Source organism: Pipistrellus hanaki (genome assembly GCF_964339955.1).
Source record: "Pipistrellus hanaki genome assembly, chromosome: 6".
In the NCBI taxonomy this organism is placed as follows: Eukaryota; Metazoa; Chordata; class Mammalia; order Chiroptera; family Vespertilionidae; genus Pipistrellus; species Pipistrellus hanaki.
This window is the reverse complement of record NC_140508.1, coordinates 55,419,528-55,444,958: the sequence shown is the minus strand read 5'-3', so window position 1 is coordinate 55,444,958 and position 25,431 is coordinate 55,419,528. Positions and strand designations below refer to the sequence as shown.

Sequence of the window (25,431 nt, the reverse complement as noted above, 5' to 3'; positions counted from 1 at the left end):
CTAAGGTGCAGATTATCATAACTATACCCTCTCTGTCCATATAGTCATTTAAAAAAAAAACAATAATTATTCAACTAGATGTCATACTCTTTGCCAGTGCTGAGGCTGCCCGGGTTTGGGTGGTTTGTACATTTGTTTGCATGACCTCCAGCTCAGCCAGTTTTTCATAGGCCTCAGCAGTCAGACACTCATTTATTCAAATAAACGGCATAAGTAAATATGAGTTGAACACCTATAAGTACCACACACTGAGCTAAGAGTTGGAGATAAAACTGGATACAAATGTTCCTGCCTTCAAGGATCTTGCAGTAAACAAGCCAGGACAACACGGTCAAGTAAGTTCTATAAGAAACAAGGGAAATTCAGCAAAGCTCTCCCACAGCCATTGAGCCGAGTCTTGAAGAGCAAGTAGGTCTTAGCTTGGTGAAGAGCCCAGGGAAGAACATTCTAGGTGGAAAGAAGGACATGTGGAAAGGCATGTGGTGCAGTGTACACGTGTCATTATGGCCAGACTGAGTGTAGAAGCTCCAGGGACAGCTCAACAGGCTTCTCCAGGGAAGGTGCCAGGAGCCAGGGAGCCGTTTCATGCTAGTTCATTCAGACACATAGAACTACTTCTAAGTTCCTGATAGACACCAGGAGAATCCTCTCACACAATCGTGTGTGGGTGGAACACTTGATGGAAAAAATGAACTGGACCCACTGGCTCACAATTAATATACAAAGGATAGTCATGGTTAAAAAATAAAGTTGTTATTTTAAAAAGCTGTTGAGGGCAAGATTTCATCCTAATTTGCTAGACATTGGATCTCGCAGGTGTCACTTTCAGAGAAGTCCTTTCTTATTAGACATTATAGAAAAATAAACTTGTATTCATAACCATAGAGAGTTACTGCCTCCTGAGAAAGAATAATAACAGAAGCTTTTATTTAACACTACATCACTAACTTTCCCTATCCTGTGTCATGAAGAGAATGCTTTTTAAAAGTTCTTCTTTGCAAATTTGGGCATCTACGTGAGAATTGATAAAGTACAGATGCACTCATCACTAAAGGGAAGTAGATTTTTCAGTTCCCAGTGGTGGAACTCAAGACAGAAAGTGGCAAAAACTCTTGATTTTGCATCTCTTCTATGAAGACTTTGTGTATAAATGAGCTAGGTGTTCTTTGCCATGAAATCTCCCGCTACTTGATTCCTACCTGCCAGAGGTGGTTGGGAGTATGATGAGTAATGATCCCAGTGTTATAGAAATTAAAGGTGCTCCTTGACTTATGAAGATTGAGTTACATAGTTACATCTGGATAAGCCCATCAAAAGTTGAAAATGCATTTAATACGTCTTACCTACTTAACATCTGCTCAGACCACTTACATCAGCTTACGCTTGGGCAAAATCCTCTAACACAACGAATACACTGTGCAGTATTGGTTGTTTATCCTGGAGATTTCATGGCTGGCTGGGAGCCATAGCAGCAGCATGAGATACATTACCACATATTGCTGGCCAAGGAAAGGTCAAAATTCTCAATACAGTTTCTACTGAGTGCATATCACTTTTGAACCATCATAGAGTCAAAGACCATCTTATCTAGGAAACAATCCAGGTAGAGGACTTGTATAAGAAGTAAAAATTTACAAATCAGTTTCAAACAGTTTCTAAAACTACTACAGCAATACCGAATCATGAGAAGACTTAAAATCATAACAATTCTCTGGCTTGCAAGTAAATTGCCACTGGGTTTTAAGATAAGTAACTCACTGAAAGAATGACTTTTTCCTCATACAGTGTTTGATTTCATTTATACTCTTTGTCTCAGTCTGTTTTCTTTATTCTGTAATGAAATGCGCTCTTGTTGAAACTGAAAAAATATTTAAGCAGATATGTGTACTAATGAATTGATTTCCAAATCTTAGTTGTAGAGAAAATGGACAATGTGACAGGAGGCATGGAGACATCTCGCCAAACCTATGATAACAAGCTCACAGCAGTGGAAAGCAACCTGAAAAAATTAGGTAATCTGTTTGAGAGTGAACCACAAGGTCATATCCCCTGACTCCACTTTTATAAATGACCACAGCTTTTTAGAATGATGCTACTATAAACTCACATTCACCCGAAAGGACATGAAGTTTTTGTATTGTGTGTTGAATCTTTCCTCATGATTTAATTCAGACTTTTAATTTTAAAAATAGGAGCCAATTTTGGAGTTGAATCCCCTAAAGATCATTATTATGTGCCCACAACATCTGAAGGCCAATCCTGATCAGAAAGAACCACAAATACAAAGCTCATTTATAAAATGCTCAGTAAACTCCTATTTGAACTATAGAAGAATCTCTGCATTGAAGACTTACAGAGATTAATTTTAAAAATAAATTATTCCAGCCTATTCTATCATTTGATTTTTGTTTTCATTTTTTTAAAAAGGAATTTTGATGACTTTAACAAACAACAGGATATTCCCTTCTGACACGCTGCCTGATAGTCTAGAGTCAGATAAATACTCAGTCCTTTTTTGAAGAAAAAAAAAAAATGTCCTGGTCTTAGCATCTTTTCCAGGTCCCAGGAACTAATCCTATATAATGAAAGCCTAATATGCTAAGTGTCTGGTCGACCATTCAACCAATCAAAGCGTAATATGCTATTGATATGCTAAGGCTGGCTCAACCACTTGCTGATGTGCACTGACCACCAGGGGGCAGATAGTCAACTGGTTGTGATGTGCACTGACCACCAGGGGGCAGATGCTCTGAACAGTAGGTGAGCTTGCTGCTGGGGTACAGACCATCAGGACTGAGTGAGGCGGGCTGGACATGCCTGGAGCTCTCCCACGGTCCCTCCCTGGCCCTGATAGGTTCCCTCAGCCTGGCCTGCACCCTCTCACAATCCTGGACCCCTCGGGAGATGTTGAAGAGCTGGTTTCAGCCCAATCCCTCAGGCCAGGTTGAGGGACCCCAGTGGTGCATGAATTCATGCACCAGGCCTCTAGTTTTAACATATTTGTGGCTACACTTGAAACCCATATACTTTTATTTACCAATGTCACCCCGATACATTTAACTTTAAAATAGATATGTGGATTTTACTAATGCAGAGCAGTCTGCGTATACCACAGTTTTCATACCTAAACCACCAGGCATGCTAATTAAGTAAGACTAGTTGAGTCTCTTTAGAATCTTTGACCTTACCTGAACACTTCTCCGAATCACCAATCTTAAGTAACAAACATATCTCATTTCAGGGGACCAAACTGGGGAAAAAGCTATAAGCACCAATTCAGAACTCTCCACCTTCAGATCAGACATTCTGGATCTTCAACAACAGCTTCGCGATATCTCAGAAAAGACCAGCAAGAACAAAGATAGGCTGGAGAAGTTACAGGCAAGTGGGGACGCACTGGTGGACAGGCAGAGTCAACTGAAAGAAACTTTGGAGAATAACTCCTTCTTCATCACCACTGTAAACAAAACCCTGCAGGCGTACAATGGCTATGTGACGAATCTGCAACAAGATACCAGCGTGCTGCAGGGCAACCTGCAGAGTCAAATGTACTCTCATAACGTGGTCATCATGAACCTCAACAACCTAAACTTGACCCAGGTGCAGCAGAGGAACCTCATCACTAACCTGCAGCAGTCTGTGGATGACACGAGCCAGGCTATCCAACGAATCAAGAACGACTTCCAAAACCTGCAGCAGGTTTTTCTCCAAGCCAAGAAGGATACCGATTGGTTGAAGGAGAAAGTCCAGAGCCTGCAGATGCTGGCTGCCAATAACTCTGCCTTGGCCAAAGCCAACAATGACACCCTGGAGGATATGAACAGCCAGCTCAGCTCCTTCACAGGTCAGATGGACAACATCACCATGGCCTCACAAGCCAACGAGCAGAACCTGAAAGACCTGCAGGACATACACAAGGACTCGGAGAACAGAACAGCCGTCAAGTTCAGCCAGCTGGAGGAACGCTTCCAGCTCTTTGAAACGGATATCGTCAACATCATTAGCAACATCAGTTACACGGCCCACCACCTGCGGACGCTGACCAGCAATCTGAATGAAGTCAGGACCACTTGCACAGATACCCTGACCAAACACACGGACGACCTGACCTCCTTGAATAACACACTGGCCAATATCCGCTTGGATTCTGTTTCTCTCAGGATGCAGCAAGATACGATGAGATCGAGATTAGACACGGAAGTAGCGAACTTATCAGTGATTATGGAAGAAATGAAGCTTGTGGACTCCAAACACGGTCAGCTCATCAAGAATTTTACAATACTGCAAGGTGAGTGGAAATTCTGAATTTATTTTTTGTACCCATTATCTATTGCTGTGTGACAAATGACTCGAAAACTTGGCAATTTAAAACAAGGAACATTTATTTTCTCATAGTTTCTGAGGATCAGGAATTCAGGAGCAGCTTGACTGAGTGGTTCTGGGTCAGTATCTGTCATGAGGTTGTAGTCAAGGTATTGGCCAGGGCTGCAGTTGTCTGAAGCCATAACTGGGCCTGGAGAACCTGCTTCCAAGATGGCTCACATGCCTCAGTAGGAGGCCTTAGCTCCTCACTATGGAACCTGCTTGCGTGTCCCCACATGGTAGCTGGTTGCCTCCAGAGCAAGTGATCCAAGAGAAAGAGAAAGAAAGTAAAAAGCCACAATGCTTTTTATGATCTAGCCTCAGAAGTCACTTACCATCACTTCTCCCATAATCTGTTCTTTAAAAATGAGTGACTCAGCCCAACCGTCACTCAAGGGGGTAGAGTGGCGAATTGAATTCCATGTCTTGAGAAGAGGTGTTAACTAAGAACTTGTGGACAATGCTCAAAGGTGCTCCATCAAATATTTCTTGAATAGAAGATCAGTTAATTTGGATTTCATTAGTGCCTAGCTATTTCAATGCTATTATAAACTGGATTTTTTTATTTTTTTTTTTGGAAGCAAGATTAATTCTTTTAGGTCACACCGTTATCATTAAGAGACTCCTATTTCCAGTGTCAGAAACGTGTAAGGATGACCATCCCAACAAAGATTAGAGAAGAGATTATTAAGAGGATAATTTGTGAGCTTTCAGGGAAGCAGCAATCATTAGAATGCAATCACTAAGAAGGCAGGTGGACCTAACATTTCTTCACATGACCAGGCTTATTAGCTTGATTAAAGTAATGCAATGAAGATAGCATGCTAGATCTCACCAAGAACAAGATAGAGCTTCTACCCTCTCTAGGGAGCACCCAGCGCCTTTCCCCACACCCTTCCTTCAGGAGCATTTTCCTGGCTTCTCTCTCTTCTAAGCTTCAAGGGCCCTTCTATTGCCTCTGTAACCTGTTTCCTGAGCCCATTTCTTCTACCGCTCTCTTCTACCTCTTACAAAAACAAGTAACAAGATGGAGAAATAGGTGCTGGATTATAGCACCGTTAGGTGGATTTATTAGTTGTATGTCCTGTGCTACACATTACAAACTCAGAAGCTCACTATCACACCCATTTCTTCTCTCAGTTTCCGTGGGTTTGGTGTCTGGTTAGGTGGGTCCTTTGCTTAGGGTCTGACCAGGCTGCCGTCTCATGGAGGAGCTACAGTTTCATTCAAGGCTTAACTGGGGAAAGATCCATTTCCATACTCCCTCAGGTACTTGGCAGAATTTATCTCCAAGTCAGAAACTGTAAGATTGAGGTTCCTGGGTTTTGGGAGGGGGCGGGAGGTGGGCCGTCAGCCAGAGACCACTCTGGGCGCCTAGAGGCCACCACATTCCAAGTGACTCCCTGAAAACAGTACAGTTTCTTCAAAGCCAGAAACAGTGTCTTTGCCCCTGCAGTCTGCTCAGATGGGGTCTTAAACTATGTCATTTAGTTGGGGAGTGACATCCCATCACCTTTGCCATATGCCGTTGATCAGGTTCCACCTTCAAGGGGGAGGGATTACCTAAGAGCATGAGTCATTGGGGGTCACCCCAGGGTGTGTCTGCCACGCTGGCTGAATGAACATAAAGAGTGATAGTCAATGGGCCCCTGTGCGCCTGGAGGCAGGTCTGGATGGCAGATGGCAGGGTCCTGTTCAACAGCTTCGTCAGTGACTAGTGTGAGGATATGGATGACCTGGTAATCCAATGCTTGTTGACATGAAACTGTATATACTAACTAATGGATGATAGAATTATAATTCAACATGATCTGGAGAGTAGGGAACTGTAAAACAGTGCCAGCAAAATGAAATAGGGAACATGTGTAAAGTTCTGCTTGTAGACGGAACCAAACACAAATGTTAACGGGTAGCATGGCTCAGAGGAAGTACGCATGGAAAGCAAGAGGTTTTCGTTGACAGTAAGCAGCTAATGTGCCTACCGGGGAAGCTAATGTGATCTTTGCCTATATTAACGAAAATGTGATATCCAGAACGAGGGAGATGAAACTCCATTCGGTATGGCAAGACCACCGCTGGGGGATACGCTATACTTTGGAGAGCCCCTTTCAAGAGGGACGTTCGTTGACCAGCACACTTAGATAAGGCACCGTGAGCTGTAAGGAAGGATTGAGGGACCGAGGAATTTTAATCTATAAGAGAGGCTGCTTAATGGGCAACAAGGCAGTTGTCTGCATGATTTAAAAGGCTATTATGTGGCCGAAACCGGTTTGGCTCAGTGGATAGAGCATCAGCCTTTGGACTAAAGGGTCCCGGGTTCAATTCCGGTCAAGGGCATGTACCTTGGTTGCAGGCACATCCCCAGTGGGGGGTGTGCAGGAGGCAGCTGGTCAATGTTTCTCTCTCATCAATGTTTCTAACTTTCTATCCCTCTCCCTTCCTCTCTGTGGAAAATCAATAAAATATATATTTTTAAAAGGCTATCATGTGGAAGGGATTTTTTTCCTTTTAAAAAAAAAATGTTTTTATTGATTTCTGAGAGAGGAAGAAGTAGGGAAAAGGAAAACATCAATTGGCTGTCTTCTGCATGCCCCCACTGGGGATGGAGCCTGTAACCTGGGCATGCGTCCTGGCCGGGACTCAACTGCTGACCTCCTGGTGCTATGGGTTGATGTTCAACCACTCAGCAACACAGGCTGGGCATGTGAAAGGGGTTTTAAATGACATCTAAGGAGCTCCAGAGGATGAAACCAAAACTAGTGGGTGTTCACTAAAGGAAGATAAATGTTGGTTTTTATATGATGTTCCTTATAAAAATTGGTGATGCCTGAAAATGTAATGGCTTCTCTGAGCAACAGGGGTGCCTGAACTCTGCAGGGGCTGGATAATTGCAAGTCAGGAATATTGCAGGTGGGAGTCCTCCTGAATAAGGAGTGGGCTTTCAAACGATAGGGAAGTTCTTCAGTGTTTGATTTATCGATATTTGTCTTTCTATTCTTTCTCAACCTAAATTCAGAATTACAGTTCATCTCAGCATATGTGCAACCTCATAAAACATGAGTTTTCTAAATATCTCTTAGAATTGTAATACCTTTAGACAAGTCTGTCATGGTATCTGAATATTTATTTTTCTACTTATAAACTTCATAGTTTTATTATTCCATTCGTTTGTTAGCTCTTCTTCTATAAGGAAACTTCTGGCATATTTAATATTATAGCATGATTTTTCAGCTAAGGAGCTCATAGTTAAATATCAGACCCCACCTTTAAATTAGATAGTGTTTCTGTTATTTTGATTATTTTTATCAGCTAATGTTGAGTGTGAATGTATTGAGTGCTTTGTAAAAAATCATCCCTCACAATGCACACTTAGGTGGGAAGCTCACCTCTTACCCTGAGCTATTCCTCTGCAAGCTGTGGAACTGTGTAAGTTGCATCCTCCTAGTACCATGGTCGACAAATTGCAGCTTGAGAGCCACATGCGGCTCTTTGGCCCCAAAATACCACGACCTGGGCAAGTCTATTTTGAAGAAGTGGCGTTAGAAGAATAAGTTTAAAAACTTTGGCTCTCAAATGAAATTTCAATCGTTATACTGTTGATATTTGGCTCTGTTGGCTAATGAGTTTGCCGACCACTGACCTAGTACATCTGCTCTTCTCAGGGAGGCCTGAGAGTGAGTGGGTGAGGAGCTCTGGAATGGGATAGACCTGGGTACAAGTACCAAGTTCCTCATCCTCTCTGTGCCTCTATTTCCACCTGTGTCTACCTTTTAGACTCATGAGGACTTAATGCAATAATGTCAATAAAGCACTAGCAGAGGGTTAGCTAATATTCATATCCAAGTTCAGTTCCTATCCAAGATTCCCTTCTACTGTAGCACTAGCCAACCTCTCACAGTAGAGAACAGTAGTTTTATGTGCACAAAGAATGAAATTGTACAGACAGGGTTAACATTGAGCTGGGTCCAATTACTGCTGGCTCTCTGGTGCCCAGCCCTGGAATCAGTCTCAGGTGACACCAACAGCTAGCTTTCACTCATTTTTAAATCCATGTTTATTGAGTGTCTGTGATATGCCAGTCATGCTGCTGAGCAGTTGGATAAATTGTCTGATTTCATTGTTACATCTCTTTAAGCTAAGGATGATCAGCACACCCACTGCAGGGGAGGGAACAGAGGCCCGGAGAGCCTGAGCAACTTACCTAAGGTCAAGGAGCTAGTAAATGGCAGACTGTGCTAACCTTAGGTCCATCTAGCTCTTAGGCCCTTGCCTCCAGTGACACCCTGCTGCCCCGAGATGACTTAGAACAGATGATCTATTCAGGGAGGTTGAGATGCAAGAGTTTCTTTTCAGGAGAGCAATTGATTAAGGCCTCAGTAAGGGAATGGCATTTGAGCTGGACCTTGGGAGGCTGCAGGATAGGAGACAAAGTAAAGTGGACCAGGCAGGAGGCCAACCCCACCACTTCTTGACACACTTCCTCAGAAGACTGCTTGTCTGGGATCCTGGAAAACGGGCATTTGAAGGCATAGAAGCAAATGGGCAGTTGGCAAGAAACAGTAGTTCAAATGTCCCTCCTCTATAGACAGGGAGCTTCCATGACTCTCCAGAAGCCTGTCTTAAACATGAGATTGAGAAGCAAATTTTTCTTCAGAGTAATTGCCAAATGATACCTATTAAATTTCCTTTTATTTTTTAATATATATTTTTATTGATTTCAAAGGGGAAGTGAGGGCGAGATAGAAACATCAGTGATGAAAAAGAATCATTGATTGTCTGCCTCCTGCACACCCCCTCCCCCCCCCACACACACACACACACTGGGGATTGAGCCCACAACCGGGGCATGTGCCCTTGACTAGCGTCAAACCTGAACCCTTCAGTCCTGAGGCCAACGCTCTATCCACTGAGACAAACCAGCTAGGGCCAATTTCCTTTTAACTTGTGCATTCCATTCCACCTCAGTGAGGCAGGAATGATTTTTATCAAGTTGTAGGTGTTTAATAAGTATTTGATTAATTGCAGTCAAAATAGATTTTTAAGTGAGAAGGAAGATATGTCAGATTACATTACTATTCTCCTCTGTTCTTCCAACCTTACCACTCATCATTCTAAAACTGAGTCTCCAAGGTTTTCGCTGGCACTAAGAACTGAAGTGGTTTCTCCGTCTTCCGTTAAGCACCAGCAGTCATGCTGGAAAACCAATTGGAACGTTGTCTCCGGGGCAGGCCTGCAGTTTGGTTGCAAAGCAGAAACAGCACAGCGATTAAAAGTCTCTGTCCTCACTGAACTGCTTGGCTCCAGGATTCGGGTGTTTCCTTCTTCCTTCTTCCTTCTTCCTTCTTCCTCCTCCTCCTCCTCCTCCTCCTCCTCCTCCTCCTCCTCCTCCTCCTCCTCCTCCTCCTTCTTCTTCTTCTTTCTTCTTCTTCTTTCTTCTTCTTCTTCTTCTTCTCTTCCCTGCCAATTCAGTGGTCCACCTTGTTTCCCCCTCTAGCCCACCTTCCCTATTTGCATTATCAGACTAACAAACTGGGAAAAGTGAAACCGACCCTCCCGAGGCCTGGCCCCAAGAGCACTTTCCCACCGAGACTGCCTGTCTCTCTGGGCTGGTCCACAAAGAGCGAGGCTCGGGCCTCAGGACAGCAGTGCGCCTGCAGCACCGGGGAAGGGGGCAGGAGCACCGGGGAAGGGGGCGGGAGCACCGGGGAAGGGGGCAGGAGCACCGGGGAAGGGGGCAGGAGCACTGGGCGGGTGTAACAGAGGAAGGCCTCTCTGAGTGGTCATCAGGACAGTACCCCTCAACACCGGATAGCATTTTCCCCCCTAATTCAACTATTTAGGTATCCCACAATAACATATGGTGCTTGTCATATAACAGGTCATTAATATTTGTCCAGTAAGTGAAAAAAAAAAGAGGAAATAAGTGGGAGGGGATCTTGATCCCAAGCTGCCCGGCTTTTGCTGGGGACACATGGTCCCAGTGGACAGGAGAGCCCAGTTGGATGGTGGGAGTCCTGTGATGCTGAGGCATGGAAGTTGTCCCTTCCCCTACATCAGCGAGCACCAGAAAGTGGTGTGCCTCAGAGCTCCTCTAAATGCTTGGAGCGGGAGGGTGAGCTTAGAAACATTTCTATTAAAAAAAAGAAGAAAAAAATACTAGCCCTAGCTGGTTTGGCTCAGTGGATAGAGCGTCCGCCTGCGGACTGAAGGGTCCCGGGTTCGATTCTGGTTAAGGACACATGCCTGAGTTGCAGGCTCAATCCCCAGGAGGGGGCGTGCAGGAGGCAGCCGATCAATGATTCTCATCATTGATGTTTTTCTCTCTCCCTCTCCCTTCCTCTCTGAAATAAATAAAAAAATATTTAAAAAAAAATACTATCAACAACAATATGGTAAAAACAGTAAGCAATACTTAATGTTTACATTTTGTATGTCTAGATCTTTTCAAATTTGGAAAGTTTTATGAAAGGATGACATTTTCCCTGTCCCTTACAATGGATTTCATGTTGTACCATTTGTATGTTTATGTTTCAGGTCCTCCTGGCCCCAGGGGTCCGAAAGGTGACAGAGGAGCGCAGGGCCCCCCGGGGCCCACTGGCAACAAGGGCCAGAAGGGAGAGAAAGGGGAGCCTGGCCCGCCAGGTCCTGCCGGGGAGCGGGGCCCCATCGGGCCGGTCGGCCCCCCCGGAGAGCGGGGCAGCAAGGGCTCCAAAGGCTCTCAGGGCGCCAAAGGCTCCCGCGGGTCCCCGGGGAAGCCCGGCCCTCAGGGACCCAGCGGCGACCTGGGCCCTCAGGGCCCACCGGGCAAGGACGGCCTCCCCGGCCCCCAGGGCCCGCCCGGCTTCCAGGGCCTGCAGGGCACCGTGGGGGAGCCGGGCGTGCCGGGGCCGCGGGGGCTGCCCGGCCTGCCTGGGGTGCCCGGCATGCCAGGCCCCAAGGGCCCCCCTGGCCCCCCAGGCCCATCGGGAGCAGCCGTGCCCCAGGCCCTGCAGAACGAGCCAACCGCAGCACCCGAGGCCAACGGTGAGTCTGAGCCCGCCCTGGCCCCGGGGACGGGCAGCGGGTGTGCTCAGGGCGGGGCTGGCCCGAGGGGACGGGCAGCGGGTGTGTGCGCCCTCCACACTCCCCCCACACACACTCCCGGGGGAGGCGCTGGGCTCCGCTGCCCTCACGGGCCTGTGCGAACATGACAGGCTCTCTAGCCCTTGTTTATTTAACGGAGTCGGCCTCAGGGGGAAACTGGTCCCCGGACATTTCCTTCATGCAAGTCCAAGGCTGGCCACTCCCGACCCAGCCTGTCCTCACGTCATACCCTTCCCCTGGGGACAGACGCCCCGCACGTAGCGTGCAGGTGGGACTCTCTGTTACGGAAGCCCAGGCTTCATGTCTTCTGAGAAGGTATCATGGTGACGTCTAGCCCTTTTCATGACTAAACCTTTGGTAAAATCTTAAAACGCTGGGTTTGCAACCAAGCCCATTTTTCTCTCCTTTGACCCACACCGGGTTCCACTTGATTTCCTTGTATAACTCGGGTCATCTCCGCTGTTCTGTGAGCCCCATTAGGTTTTGGGTCCTCCCCCGCGGTTGTCTATCGGTTCCATAGGACTCCGGGCTGGCGGTGACCATCTGTGCCCGCACTGCCTGTGGCGGCTGTTTCCGTCATTGTAAGGACTAATGTGGGTGCAGAGGAACAGAGCCCAGATATCTTCCAGATTGTGTAGTTTAAACCGTGATTGCAGCTCCCTGCGCTGGCCCCTGCTCCCAGCATGTCCGGGCTCCGCGGCTGCTCCTGGCCCCGGAGGGAAGCGGGGCCCTGGCCTGCGAGCGCGCAGCGGAGGGAGGGAGGCACGGTGCTTTTCCTGCTCTGTTTGTGATCAGTGTTGCGAACCTCTGCACTCCTAGGCTGCCCGCCTCACTGGAAGAACTTCACGGACAAATGCTACTACTTTTCGGTCGAGAAAGAAATTTTTGAGGATGCGAAACTTTTCTGTGAAGACAAGTCTTCGCATCTCGTTTTCATAAACACGAGGGAGGAACAGGTATGTCTGCGGCATACTTAAAGAGTTGGGGAAAACTATAATTTAGGGATAGCTCACAGTTGGAAATGGCATGCTTACTGGGGAGTCAACGATATCAAGAACTCGTGGTCGCGTGAAAACAGAAGGCTGTGTTGTGGAGATTTGGACTTTCTCCAGTGGCAAGAAGCACTTCCGGCATGGGAATTGTATCCTCCTGCTTCCACCTGGAAGACTGCTGTCCATCCTGGGGGGCGTGTGGCTCCTCCTGGTGGCTGTCAAGAGCAGAAGAGAAGCCTGCGGGCTGGCCCCGGGCACCTGAAGGGGGGGGGGGGGGCAAAAGCATGAGCACCAGAGGGGCAAGGAAGAGCAGACAAGGCCATAGGGACAGAGCCCACATGTGCTAGGGTTGGTGAGCACTCAGGCCCTTACTGTGTGCCAGGCACCGTGCCAGCCATTTTCTCCTTTAAACTTCACAACAACCCTCCTGAGGCCCCATAAGGTTTAAATGATGTAGTCATGGGATGACAAATAAATGCAGAGCTGGCCTGAAAGTGAGGTCCATCTGGCAGTGCCGATGCTCTTTCTTCGGTGCCACACTGTTCCAGCGGCCTCCTTCCTTTTCCCTAAGTATCTCCAGCAAGCACAACCCGGAAAACAGATGCTTCCCCTAGTAACGGACTGGGAATGAGCATATAATCAGGTGCCTGGGCTTTAGGCTATACAGAGCTGGGCCCAATCCCAGCTCAGCCGCTTATCTTTATTACGTGGGTTGTTGTAATGCATAAAGACACATTGCATGTGACACACTGGATATATAGTACCCATGATGCCATGGCTGTTGCTATTATAGACAAACACAGAAGGGGTGGGATGAAGCTGGCTGAACTCATTGAGCGGTCTAGGTGAGTTAGAAGAGGAAGAACATTGCTGAAATAGCACTTATGAGTTGATAAGGGGGCCCAGTGCACGAATTTGTGCACCTTGAAAAGAACTGTGGGCTGCAGTGGGCACAGGGGTGAGTGCTCACCATCACTAGCTCGTGTGGGCTCTGTCCCTATGGCCTTGCCTGCTCTTCCTGACCCTGCTGGGGCCACATTCTTGGTGCCCCTGCCTGGACCCCCATTCCCAATCTGCTGGCAGCCCTGCTCCTGCCACCACTGCTCTCACTCACTGACAGCTGCGGACTGCTTGCACCTGCTGACAGCATGGAGCAACTGGGGCTGGCGCAGTCAGCAGGTGCGAGCGGTGGCTGCTGCCCCAATCACCCCTCAGGAGCAGGGAGAGGTGGAGAAGCCCTCAGGTGCAAGCGAGGCTGGAGCCAGCAGCAGGTGCGAGCACTGGGCGGGAGTGCAGTGCATGGAAGCAAAGAATTTTCAGTAACCATTCTAATGACAGCGACCATCGCACTGCCTTGGTCTGGCACATCCCCCCACTCCACCCCACTCATTTGCTCCACACATTCCCCCTGGTGGTCAGTGCACATCACAGTGGCAGTTTGGTTGTTCTGCAGTTTGGACTATTTGCATATTAGCCTTTTATGTAGGATAATAAAAGGCTAATATGCAAATAGCTCCCTCAAATGGGAGTTCAACCAGAGGGTGGGGCCGGCCAGCCAACCACCCACAGCCCCTCCCCCCACCAGCCTGGCCAGATCAGCCTTGATTGGAGGCCAGCTGGGCCCCACCTGTGCACAAATTTGTGCACCAGGCCTCTAGTGTAGGATAAAGCCCTCCAAGACAGTGCAAAGCAAAAGTACAATATAAAGGAGTACAGCAAAAGCAGAGTAATGTGCTGACACACATCCTCTTTTAAATTATCCTCGTTTTCTAAATGTTGGGGGAGAATCCCCACAGACATCTGTTCCAAGGAATACTAATGCACCGTCTCTGGTTTATCGCTCAGCAATGGATAAAAAAGCAGATGGTGGGGAGAGAGAGCCACTGGATCGGCCTCACGGATTTGGAGCATGAAAACGAATGGAAGTGGCTGGATGGGACGCCCCTAGAGTACAAGTAAGTGCTCAGAAACTTCCAGATTGGTGGTCAGACTTTTGCTGTTCTGTTTTTCACCTCTTGCCTGACTTCCTACAATTTCTTCCTTAACAACTCCATGTCCCAGACACGCCTCACACTGACGTTCCTGGTACCAGTTGTGCATTTCTGTGAGGGGAAATTGTGGTGGGGACGATATATGCTATAAAATAGGATTGCTCTTTTTAGGGACTGAACTTTTTTCATTTCTGTGACTCACAAAAAACACACTTGTAGCTGTAATGTTCTCTTTAAATGCTGCTATGGAGGAGAAGGGAGCCCCCCAGACGACCTCAGGCACATTCAGAGTTCACCCCTGATCTGGTTGGGCTTCTGTCCAGAGCATGATTATGAACTGCAAGTTTATACGGGAAGTTCAAGTGTACTCTAAACAGAGGTGTTTGTGGGATAACCGTCTTCTAAAGGTTCGAGGATCCCCTCGTGCGGTCCGATGTGACTTGGGTTCTCTGAAGAATGCAAGCACGTCACAGCACCTTCTCAGAGCTCCGAGGCCCCGACCTCTCCACCAGCTGCCTACCCCAGATGTCCACCGGCCCTAATCCTGCCCAAAGGTCTGACGATAACTAACTTCTTGCCAATTTAAATTTCACTTCTTCCTAGTCCTGCTTTGACTCTCATGGATGTAGAAATGTATAATACAAGAAGCTGCACTCAATAGAGCAGAATTTCTAAAAACCCACCTCTGAATCCTTTCCTTTGCTGGAGACAGAGAAGACAGGCCCGTAGGTGCCCATAGGGGTGAGGGCATCTCAGCTTCAGGAGAATGTCCTGAGCATGAAGGAGACCGCAGCATCCATGGCAGCAGGAGAGGAGAAAGCAGGGCGTTCCAGGTCTCAGGCGGTGTCACGGGCATTGAGGCCGGACCTGGAGGAGTGGAGGAGCAGGCGTGGGCCAGAGGAGGCGGAGAGGCCGTGGGTACATGGGCTGACAGAGGCTTCTCTGTACTTTCAAGTCCTCCATGTGAAAACACGATGAGAAGATACAGAAGACCAGAATAAGGCCATGTCTTTAAAAAAAAAACAAGAGGGCTCAAAAGTCAAGGTGGAACACTGTAAGGTTTTAGGGCGGCTGAGATGAGCCTCGGCCTGGCCTGACAGACATCCTGTCTGCTCCTCTCTGCACCTGCCCTCGGGGAGAGGAAGTGGCACCACACCCTGGTCCCGGGAGCTGGGCCGTCTGCCGTCCACCGGAGGAGAGTGCCCCGCATGGCTGAGGTGCACTTCAGGAGGCTCCAGCAGCTGAGAGGTGGCATCTAAATCGGAGCAGTGCAGGGCTGCAGGCGGTGTGGGAGGCAGTGGTGATTAACGGAAAGGGCGAATCTGACTGACAGGTAAGAACGCCAAAACCTTTTTTTCTTTTTAAAAAAAGGAGTCCGAGGGGTGCTGAAAAAATATCAGTCTCCTCCACTTTCCTCACAGCCATAAATGCAAAAAAGGTCTGGGTTAGACTCACTAAGAAATTCAATCTTAAGCCTTCCTCCAAGAACAAAACAAACGGATCGGCCGCATATGGAATGGATTGAGGACAAACACTGCTGCCTAGGCCAGCTCTCCCAAGGCGGGACTTTCCTCCTGGTCCCCAGGCTCCAGCGAGAATTGCACGATTTGGAAGGAGAGCGCCAGCCTCAGTACCTGGGACCCGAGGAGGATTACATCACCAGACGCCTTCCCGGGACCCTGTCCCCGGCCCCCGCCACCCTGGAGCCCCCGGGAGCTTTGGCTCTGCGTCCCAGCCACAGCCCCGACGGCGCTTCTCGTTTTCCACCCGAAGGAACACATATCCGTGTAAAAAGAAAAAAACCCAGGATCACATTTTAAAAGCAAGAATAAACTAGGCAGACATAGCATGAGGCCTCAATAACGGGAGGCTAATTTAACGTGACATGGAATAATAAACATCGCACAAGCTAGAAAGAGAGCCAGTGCCGCGAGGGGAGCGCGCACATGCCCTGGAGCCTGTGGTCGGGCTCCAGGCCCTGACCGAGCTCGCTCAGCTGTGCGACCTCGTGCGAGCCACCCAACCACGCGAAACTCCGTGACCACATATAGAAAGGACCTACGTCGGTATTGTGACTACTAAATGAGATAATAGACATAAAGCATTTAGTACAGTATTTGGCCCACGGGGAGAGCTCAAGAAATGCTGCCTGCTAGCGGCCCGGTATTACTGTCATAATCCCAAGTGTTTTCATGCAGAACAATACTACGTAGCATCCACATATTATACAGCATCCGGATGGAGATGCCGCACACGGTAGCCCAGATGTCAGACTGAGTTTGGAAAGAAGACAGAAAGAATGTTCTCCACCACGCCTTGGCATAGGGGCTGGGTGTCAGGCTCTCAGAAGTCTCCCCAGACACTGCTCCCCTTTACCCTCTAGACTAGGGGTGTCGAACTCAATCAGAGAAGGGGCCAAAATCTAAAATCCAGCCTAAATCGTGGGCCGAATGGTTTACTGAACAGTCATAAACTGACAATGTCATAAACTGACAGCGGAGTGCAGTGATGACAGCGCGGTGCGGGCCACATTGCAAGGCCTGGCGGGCTGGATTTGGCCCGCGGGCCTTGTGTTTGACACATGTGCTCTAGACACTGGCTCCTCCGCCACAGGCTTCCTCTCACCTTTGTTAAAAAAAACAAAACAAAAAACATTCACACGCCCTTTTGAAATTGTCTCAGGGTTTTGTGGTTACTGTCAAAGAGGAAATAGAGAAGGGGTGAAAGGCTCTCTCCTCTGCCTCTTGAACCCTCTCCATTCTTGTATGCCGATCGCTGATTGAGAAGGACGGTGCTGGAATACGCAGAAGTAACAGTCACATGGAATGGAAGCCACAGGCTGAGGGACACACAAGTCTGAGCTAAGGTTTATTTCCTGTGCAGCACATGACCTGCCTCACTGAAGGACCAGCTGTTGAGGAGAAGGACGGCATGAACTACAGTATCTGCGACATCACAGAGCAGTGCCCGAGGCAGGCTCCCCGATGCTTCAGGTCCACACACCAGTAAAATTCCAAAAGAAAGACTGCAGGTTGACAAACACTACTGAGATTTTATTTGCCAACTATGGATGTGGGTTTTAAAAATCACCTATCCACATGGAATTGGAGAACATCATGCTGAGTGAAATAAGCCAATCAATGAAACACCACATGACCTCACTCATTTGTGGATGATAAAGAACATTATAAACTGATGAACCAAGAGACAGATATAGAGACAGTAAAGCAACAGGCAGACTGTCAAATTACAGTGGGGAGGGGAGGAAGATCTGGGGGAGATAATAGATCAACCGAAGGACTTGTGTACATGCATATAAGTACAACCAATGGACATAAAAATCTGGGGAGGGAGGGTATGTATGGGAGGGAGGGAGGGGGGCAAAAAAAAATCAATAAAATATATTTTTTTAAATAAATAAATAAAAAGGAAAAGGAAAAAAAATCACCTATCCACAAATCTCAGTACAATAAATAAATAAATAAATAAATAAATAAATAAATAAATAAATAATATCCCCAGTCCTTTTCAATAAAAAACAGCTGACCATCACACACACACAGTCCTTATTTTTGTTCTTTCACCACAAGCCTGTGAAAACTCCATTCCTGGCCAGCACCAGCCCCTGACTGGCGATTGGCCAATGTCCCATGGAAACGGTGATGATCCCGAGCGCCCCCTGTGAGCCAGCCTCCACGCTGGCCTGGGGGGTCTTTTCCAGAGAGTGTGGCCAGCAGGATGAGCGAGAGGTGGTATTCTTCTACTTACGTAAGAAAACCTGACTTCTAGGACCGTGATGCAGAAGACATATATGTACCAACCCTAAATGTGGGCACAGCAGAGAGAGGGCTTCAAAGGATATTTCAACGTTCTCCCCTCAGTAACGGGCAGATCGAGTAGAAAAACCAGAAGGGATAGAGCAGACACTACCAACTAACTTGACCTCATGCACATTATGGAACATTTCACCCAGTAACTACAAGTATACATTTATTTCTAGTACATATGGTACGTCCACCAAGATAAGCTATATGCTGGGCCCTTAAACAAGTATCAGTAAATTTAAAAGCAGTGGAATTATGCAGAATATGTTCTCTAACCAAAGCAAAATTAAATTAGAAATTGAGAACAACAACAACAAAAGCTGTAAAATCCAAAATATTTGAAAATTAAAGGACACACTTCTAAATAATCCTCGGGATTAAAGAAGGAATCACAAAAGAAATTTGCAAATGTTTCAAACACAATGGAAGTTTGCAAACATATCAAGTTTTTTTTGGGGATGCAGCTAACAATTTTAAAAGGGCATTTATAGCTTAAAAACACTTAGGAAAAATATCTTAAGTTGAAAATCAATTATCTGAGCTGCTACTTTCAGAGGTTAAAAAGAAGCAGAGCAATTAATCCTACAGTCAGTAGAAGGAAGGAAACAACAAAGACTGGAAAGAAACAGAAAACGTACGAGCCAGAGAGGATCCGTGAGCCAGGAGCATGTCGAATCTCATCTTTCTGCTCCTGAGGGATCAAATGCAGGCACATCCTCGGACAGAAGTCATCACTGAATGGAGGCTTAGCTAGCACCGGGGAGTCAGACACAGCGGGATGTGCAGACTATCCACTTGCTCTCCGCAGTGCTGGGAGATGGCCTTCCTAAGGCCTGGCCTGCCCACCCGGCCTGCCATTGCCCACCTTAGATCAGTCATCAGAGGTGTGATTTTTCTTCCTGAAACACACTGATTTTCTTCCTCTATTCTTGCCCACTTCTTGGTCCGCTGCACAGGACATCACGTGATCGGAACATGCTGTCAAGGTAGGAGTGACAGCTTTCATCTCAACATCGCAAAGATAAAACATACCTGCCTTTCTGTCTGCACAGAATGCTCCACACAGCTTTGTGTAATAGAGGGCCACTGGATGGCGGGGACCAGAAGGGAACACCCGGTGCCATCTAACTCAGCAACACCTCACTCAGGCGCATGCTTCGTGTTTCTACCGGAGTGGCACTGGCTCAGGCGCCGAGAGAGAAGTCTTCCACTGAGCAGACCGCTATAGCAGGAGGGAACTCTACAGCAAAGAAATACTGCTCCCCAGCAAGATTTTGAAGCCAGGCTCTTAACAGCAGAAGCTTTTTGGCCGCGAAGCCTCAGCCGATCTTTCGGTCAATGAGAAAGTTGCTAAGTTGGAAGGGGCAATTCCCAGGATTGGGACTTCGTGTTCTGTCTCCAATGGGGTCAGCCCAGAATCCTGAGGGAAGGTCACACCCACAAGCGGATGTGCTTATGTGTTTCCAATTCACTGGATCAGTGAGTCCGAGTGCTTCCGAGGTCCCTGGTGTACTTACAATGTGCCATCCAACCACTTCTGTGGCATGTGTATTATATATAGTATGGGATGCAGGAATTTTTCAGCTCAGGCCTCTGCCATTCTTTTCCCATTCATCATCTCTCTGTGTCTCTCCCCACAATCCTTCCCTTTCTGTAAGCATGTCCTTTGGTGTGTTTGAGTTTTTCCCCCCCCCCAAGCATCCACATGAAAGTCAAACTATTTTCCCTTCCAACTTCATCTCTCTCTGGCGTCACAATGGCAGTCTGAAGTTTTGAATTCATTTGTTTCTCGCCTGCTCTGTGAATCCTCTGAGGGCCGGGGCTCTGTCTATGCTCCATTTTGCCATGTTGCCATCACCTAGAATTATCCCTGACCCCAGAGTAGGTGCTGTGTGGGTATCTATTGTGTGAAAATGTGAATGAATTCGTATTTTTAACTCTCCCTCCTATGACCCTGTTTTTAATCTCATCGGTTGATGGTTTTATCTAAGTAAGGCCACTCATCATTTTTTTTTCTTAAATCCCAGAATATACATTTGATGTGGAAAAGTCTTCTATTTTGTTGCCTCATCCTTTAACTGTAATTTTCAACTGTCCTTTCCCAGTGCCTTCTGATTTTGCTGGTTTTATTGTCAAAAGACGTGGGACAGTTGGGCTCTCTCCCCGGGTGGCCCCGGGAGGGACGCTGTGGTGGATGGAATGAGTCACAGCTTATGGGAAGCACTCCTGCTGCAGATGTTCCTCCCGACCCTCCACGTGACCACGGGCTTCTGTACAAGGCCTGCTCCTTAGAGAAAATTTACCGTTCAAGTTTTTAGTCTTGAGAGCACATCAATCTAACTTCCTGCATGAAAATAGAATAAAGAAGAGCAAGCTTGGCAAAGTGGTGATTTGAGCAACGGCATCCAAGTTAATAAGCCCCAAGTGAACTCATCCTAAAGGAAACTTGTTTTTAAGAATCTCTCTTCCAAAAAAGGCAGTGAGAGGTCTGAGTCATTTTCAGTAAGGTTAAATTACTGTTTCTTTCTAAAGCAACCAACGACCTACAACTTAGCCAGACAACCATAACCACGTATCTGGAATTGGAGGGCCTCTCACTTTCTCTGCCTCACTCTGACTTGTTAGAGAAGCAAGGTATCAAAATGTACAAGGATCCCTCTAGATTCTCACAGGAGTGTGTGTGTATCATATACTCGGAGTGCAGATAAATTTATACAGATATTTACACATGCGTCCAAAAGTTAGCATCACAGTACACATGAGACCATTTTCATTCATCTAACTGTGTGGAAGAAGAATTTACTCTCTCAGCATTGTGATGAAGTAGCTCAATGAGTTGATTTCATTGGGACAAAGAAAACTATCTTGTAGGGAGATGATACAATACACACTATAGGCACATCTCGGTTACAGACTACAATAAAGCAAGTAATAATATTTTTGCTGGGGGAGGGTCTTGCCGTCAATTTGTTAAAAAAAAAAATCTGCAGCATCATAAAGCACAATAAAATAAGGTATAGCTGTACTCTGCATAAACATATCCTTGGGTGAGGATAAAAAAAAAAAGAGTATGCATGGATTTTTAAACAATGTATTTTCATTTTAAGACAAATGACATGCATATATATATATATATATATATATATATATATATATATATATATATAATATATATTTCCCTGCTGCTTTGGGAGAAAGAAAACATCTACATGACTTTAAAATAACATTCAATTTCTGCTTTGTTAAAAGAAATTGGAAAGCCGGACAGCCAGATAACTGGGGCCATGACCAAGGGCCAGGAGAAGACTGTGCGGGGCTAATTTACGCTGGGCAGTGGAACGATTTCCAGTGTGAAGACGTCAACAACTTCATATGTGAAAAAGACAGGGAGACAGGTAAGCAGTAGAGGGAACTGAAGAGGGAGCTGCAGAGGTTAGAACCTATTAAAGGGCAAGAGGGCTTTGAATCCAGTCCTGATTCTGCCACTGAGGAATAACAATGACATCCTCTTAATGAGGTTGTTGTGAGGAGGCGATGATAAAGGTGCCTAATGTAGAGAAAGTACTCAATAAATGTAAGAATAACTAGCCTAGGTTATATTTTCAGACATTTGTTCTTTAACATATGGCACCAGAGTTGTTTTTTCTTCTTCATAGCATTCCATACACATTCCAGGTAACGAAGCATTTAATTCCACCTGTATTTATTTAGCATTTACTACAGGCAAGATGCTGTAGTATTAGATAATGGAGAGATATAGTCAGTGCCCCTTATGTGTTAATAAGCCAAAGAGGCTTTTAGAGATTTTTTTTTCCCATTTCAAAGGTACTTATCTAAAGCTCCACTTAATACATGACCTTCTTTAGAATATATTCTCTTAATTTTCTTCATCACAACTAGATTTAAACGTTTTGGGGAGAAGGAGTGAATCTAATAGTTATGGGATTTCTTTTGGAGGTGATGAAAATGTTCTAAATTGTACAACTTTGTGAATATGATAAAAACCACTTTAAATGATATGTGAATTGTATCTTAAGCCTTTCTTTTTTTTTTTTTTTTTAAACGTTGGAAGACCTTGAAGGGCAGGCACTATCTTTGCACTCTCCCTCCGCCATGCTGCAGAGCATCAGTGTATTTCTAAAGGGAACCCCAGTTTTTTTTGCAGCTGCTGCCCAGGGACATCCCTTAATCACCTACTTCTAGAGCCTGCATTCCTCAGTTCCCATGGGCCAGTAACAGAGACACAGGTCTTGGCCAGCTGCCACCCCCAGGGCACAGCACACACCGCAGAATGAACTATACCCCCAGTGTTTCTATGAAAGAGGCCTATTTGCTCGTCCTGGAGCTTCAGCAAGGGGGCAAGACTTCCGGTTTGGGATTTCTGAGGCCTGTGGACTCCCTCTTTGCACACTCACTCTGCCTCATTCCAGTAATCAGTATCTCCTAAAAAGAAGCTTGTACTTAAATTATTTTTTAACTTAAAATAGTGTTATAAATATAAGCTGTTATATGTAAGCCTCATAGATCTGGTTGGGGACTAATACACAAAAGAGAACACAGTAGAGAGTGACAAGCTACCCATATTTGCTTGTTTCCCTTGTTTGGTCCTTTGGGATTAGAATTGGGACTACACTTCCCCAGAATAGGCTCCTTTAAAATGAGTCTTACCTTTCACTTCCCCTGAATCAGAACTGCTAATAAGAACTGCTAGGCATTTCTTTGAAAAAAATCAACATTATTAAATGATGTACTTTGGAATCTTTCCTATAAAAAACACGTGGTTGTTTTTTTTTAATTGTACATTGTTATTCTTTTAACACCTATCCTTTCCCCTCTCTTTTAGTGCTATCATCTTCATTATAATGGACTGTGATAATAACATGAGCAACTTTTTGGACAGTTCTCAAAGGCCCAGGATACTTCCTTCTGATTGCATCACCTGCTCACCAGATTGGAAAAAGCACTGAAAACCAATTCCTGAAGAAATTGACAGCTAATGTTCTTTGCCATTTGCCATTACTCAAGGACTTTGGAACTAAAATGTTCCCTCGGTATGAAATATTGACTTTCAGTACGCAAGTGGACTGAATCACATAGATTTATCAGCCAGTAACTGTACAGTGTATTCAAATCGTTATCTTCCAAAACATGGAATCCTCCGATTATAAGAAGATTATCGTTGGTCGTTGAGCTTTAGGAAGAACTTACACATATACTGTGTAAACAGTACCTGACATTTCTAAAATCCCAAGTGTAGGAAAAATATGCAGACATGGAGATATATAGGCCAACTCTTAATGATATGAAATGTACTTAAAGAGCTTTTAAAACTGTATTTTTGTACAAAATATGTGCTTTTTTTTACAATCCCCCCCCCCTTTTTTTTGTCATTGTTGCCATTTTACCAATATAATACATGGAGCCAAAGAAAACAATATGGTACTAATAAAAACTCATAGGGTTTCTTGTCAGATTTAATTTTACCCAATGGCAAAGATTTTTTTAGTTGTGGTTTTTAAAAAAACAATTAAATACGTGTGTGTACATATATATTTTTAAACATCATCATTTCCTCAGAGGAGTCAATCATGCAAAATATTTACAAATATCCTTGCACATTTTGCCAGTGTAGTTAAGCCTGAGCACACACATGGCTCAGTCAAGTGGGCTGTGCATTGAGCCCATCACCAACCAACACCCTTGCTGGGTGCCTGGCCAAGCCCAGAGCTCAACGCAGGATGTGCCTCTCCTCATGTTGGTGGGGTCGGGGTGGCGGAGAGGAGTCTGTTGGGAAGAGCAGAGCACCTGAATCTGGCTATTTAGAAGATCCTGATTTATGGCCGAGGTATGAATTTACTTGGTTTTAGACCCATCCCAGGGCCGATACTGACTGTGAAGAATGCATGGCGTCACATCAGCCAAAGGCAGAGATGCTGGAAAGATAGGGACAGCTATGTGCTACCTGGAAAGTTTAAGTCAGGTTCTAAAAATTACATAATTCAAAAAATAAAAATAAAAATTACATACTTCCAAGGCACATGCATGACGAATGCAAGAATAAACGTTTGGCCACTTTGAACTTTTGCAAAGAACCCTTTCCTCTGAGCCTATTTTTCGTCTACTCCTCGATTTGCCATTGAAAAGTCTACCTAACATGAACTGTGCTTAAAATAAGCACCAGATATAACCGATGCTCAAAGGTGAGATTCCCATCCAACAGATTCTCCACCCCTCCCCAAGTCCCCCAGGCAGTGCTGCTACCCATTCCAAATACTTTGGTAAAAGAATAAAGACAATTTGACTTTCACATCTGCTGCTCCTGGACTGTGTTGCCTTGCTCCTGGTCACCATTCCTGCTGTCTCTGAGCACAGGGACGGCCATCTCCGCAGCACCTTTATGCCCTGCTGTCCTGTGCATGTGGCCTGGTCAGGCTGGCAGGACCAACCCTCGTCTGGGCCCTGCATCACAGAGCAGGTACTGGACTCGGGTATTTCTTCAGGCTCAAGACCTTTTCTAGACTAACTTCAATCCTCTTTTGTCACCAGAAGCAACTTTTGAAAAGAAGAGTGCGAGGTCCAGCACTATCCCAGCCCTAATGACTTATTAAGGGTTTATCATTTGTCTGCCTCTGTATGAAGGGCTTCAATCAGATGACCTCAAGTCATCCCCCCAGCAGCCCTATGAAGCAGGACTTCCTACATTCCCCATTTGACAGAGAAAGGAGGGGCTCGGGAGGTGATGTGATTTGCTGGGTCACCATCACCAAGGAGGGACGTAGGGGTCAGACTGGAGCTTTGAAAAGCGCCTGATTTTCTTTAAGTACCAGGGTCCTTCTTACTTCGCACACTGAATAAAATCAGATGAATATCGCACACATAAGGAGCCTCGTGTATGTTACTCCTTTGGATATTCGGCTGTTTACACACCAGGTCTCTGTTCACCTCCTCACAACTCATACTCTTTGGGGGAAGAAAGTTTTGGTAAATATGATGAGGTTTTCAAGCACTTGGATTGCTACATGTTATGAGCAGATGGAAAACATTTTTCTTTTTTTTTATTTTATTGTTTAGGGTATTACAAATAGTAGTACATATGTCTCCTTTTTTTTTTTTTTTAATACATAACTTGGGGGGGGGGCGCATAGGCCTTTTTTCCCTCTTCAATAATCAATGTACATC

General features: G+C 45.9%; 1 protein-coding gene and 1 long non-coding RNA gene across 3 annotated transcripts in view; one reads left to right on the top strand and one right to left on the bottom strand.

Moving 5' to 3' along the window:
- Window positions 1-25,127, top strand: part of COLEC12 (collectin subfamily member 12) — a 161,889-nt gene extending 136,762 nt beyond the window's left edge. Inside the window, exons 4-10 of the mRNA XM_084888114.1 lie at window positions 1,914-2,012; window positions 3,242-4,288; window positions 10,897-11,385; window positions 12,265-12,401; window positions 14,283-14,392; window positions 21,502-21,647; window positions 23,096-25,127. Coding sequence (XP_084744240.1) covers window positions 1,914-2,012; window positions 3,242-4,288; window positions 10,897-11,385; window positions 12,265-12,401; window positions 14,283-14,392; window positions 21,502-21,647; window positions 23,096-23,115 — 2,048 coding nt within the window. The 3' untranslated portion in view covers window positions 23,116-25,127. The remainder of the gene's footprint in view (window positions 1-1,913; window positions 2,013-3,241; window positions 4,289-10,896; window positions 11,386-12,264; window positions 12,402-14,282; window positions 14,393-21,501; window positions 21,648-23,095) is intronic.
- Window positions 1-25,431, bottom strand: part of LOC311624643 — an 80,211-nt gene that overhangs the window by 27,011 nt on the left and 27,769 nt on the right. Inside the window, exons 2-3 of one of the 2 annotated variants that reach the window (XR_014795366.1) lie at window positions 15,112-15,295; window positions 12,352-12,695 (exon numbers count right to left, since the gene is read on the bottom strand). This is a non-coding gene — a long non-coding RNA (uncharacterized lncRNA). Of the gene's footprint in view, window positions 1-12,351; window positions 12,696-15,111; window positions 15,296-25,431 lie in introns of those variants that run through there. The other variant, XR_014795365.1, reaches the window with a different exon arrangement.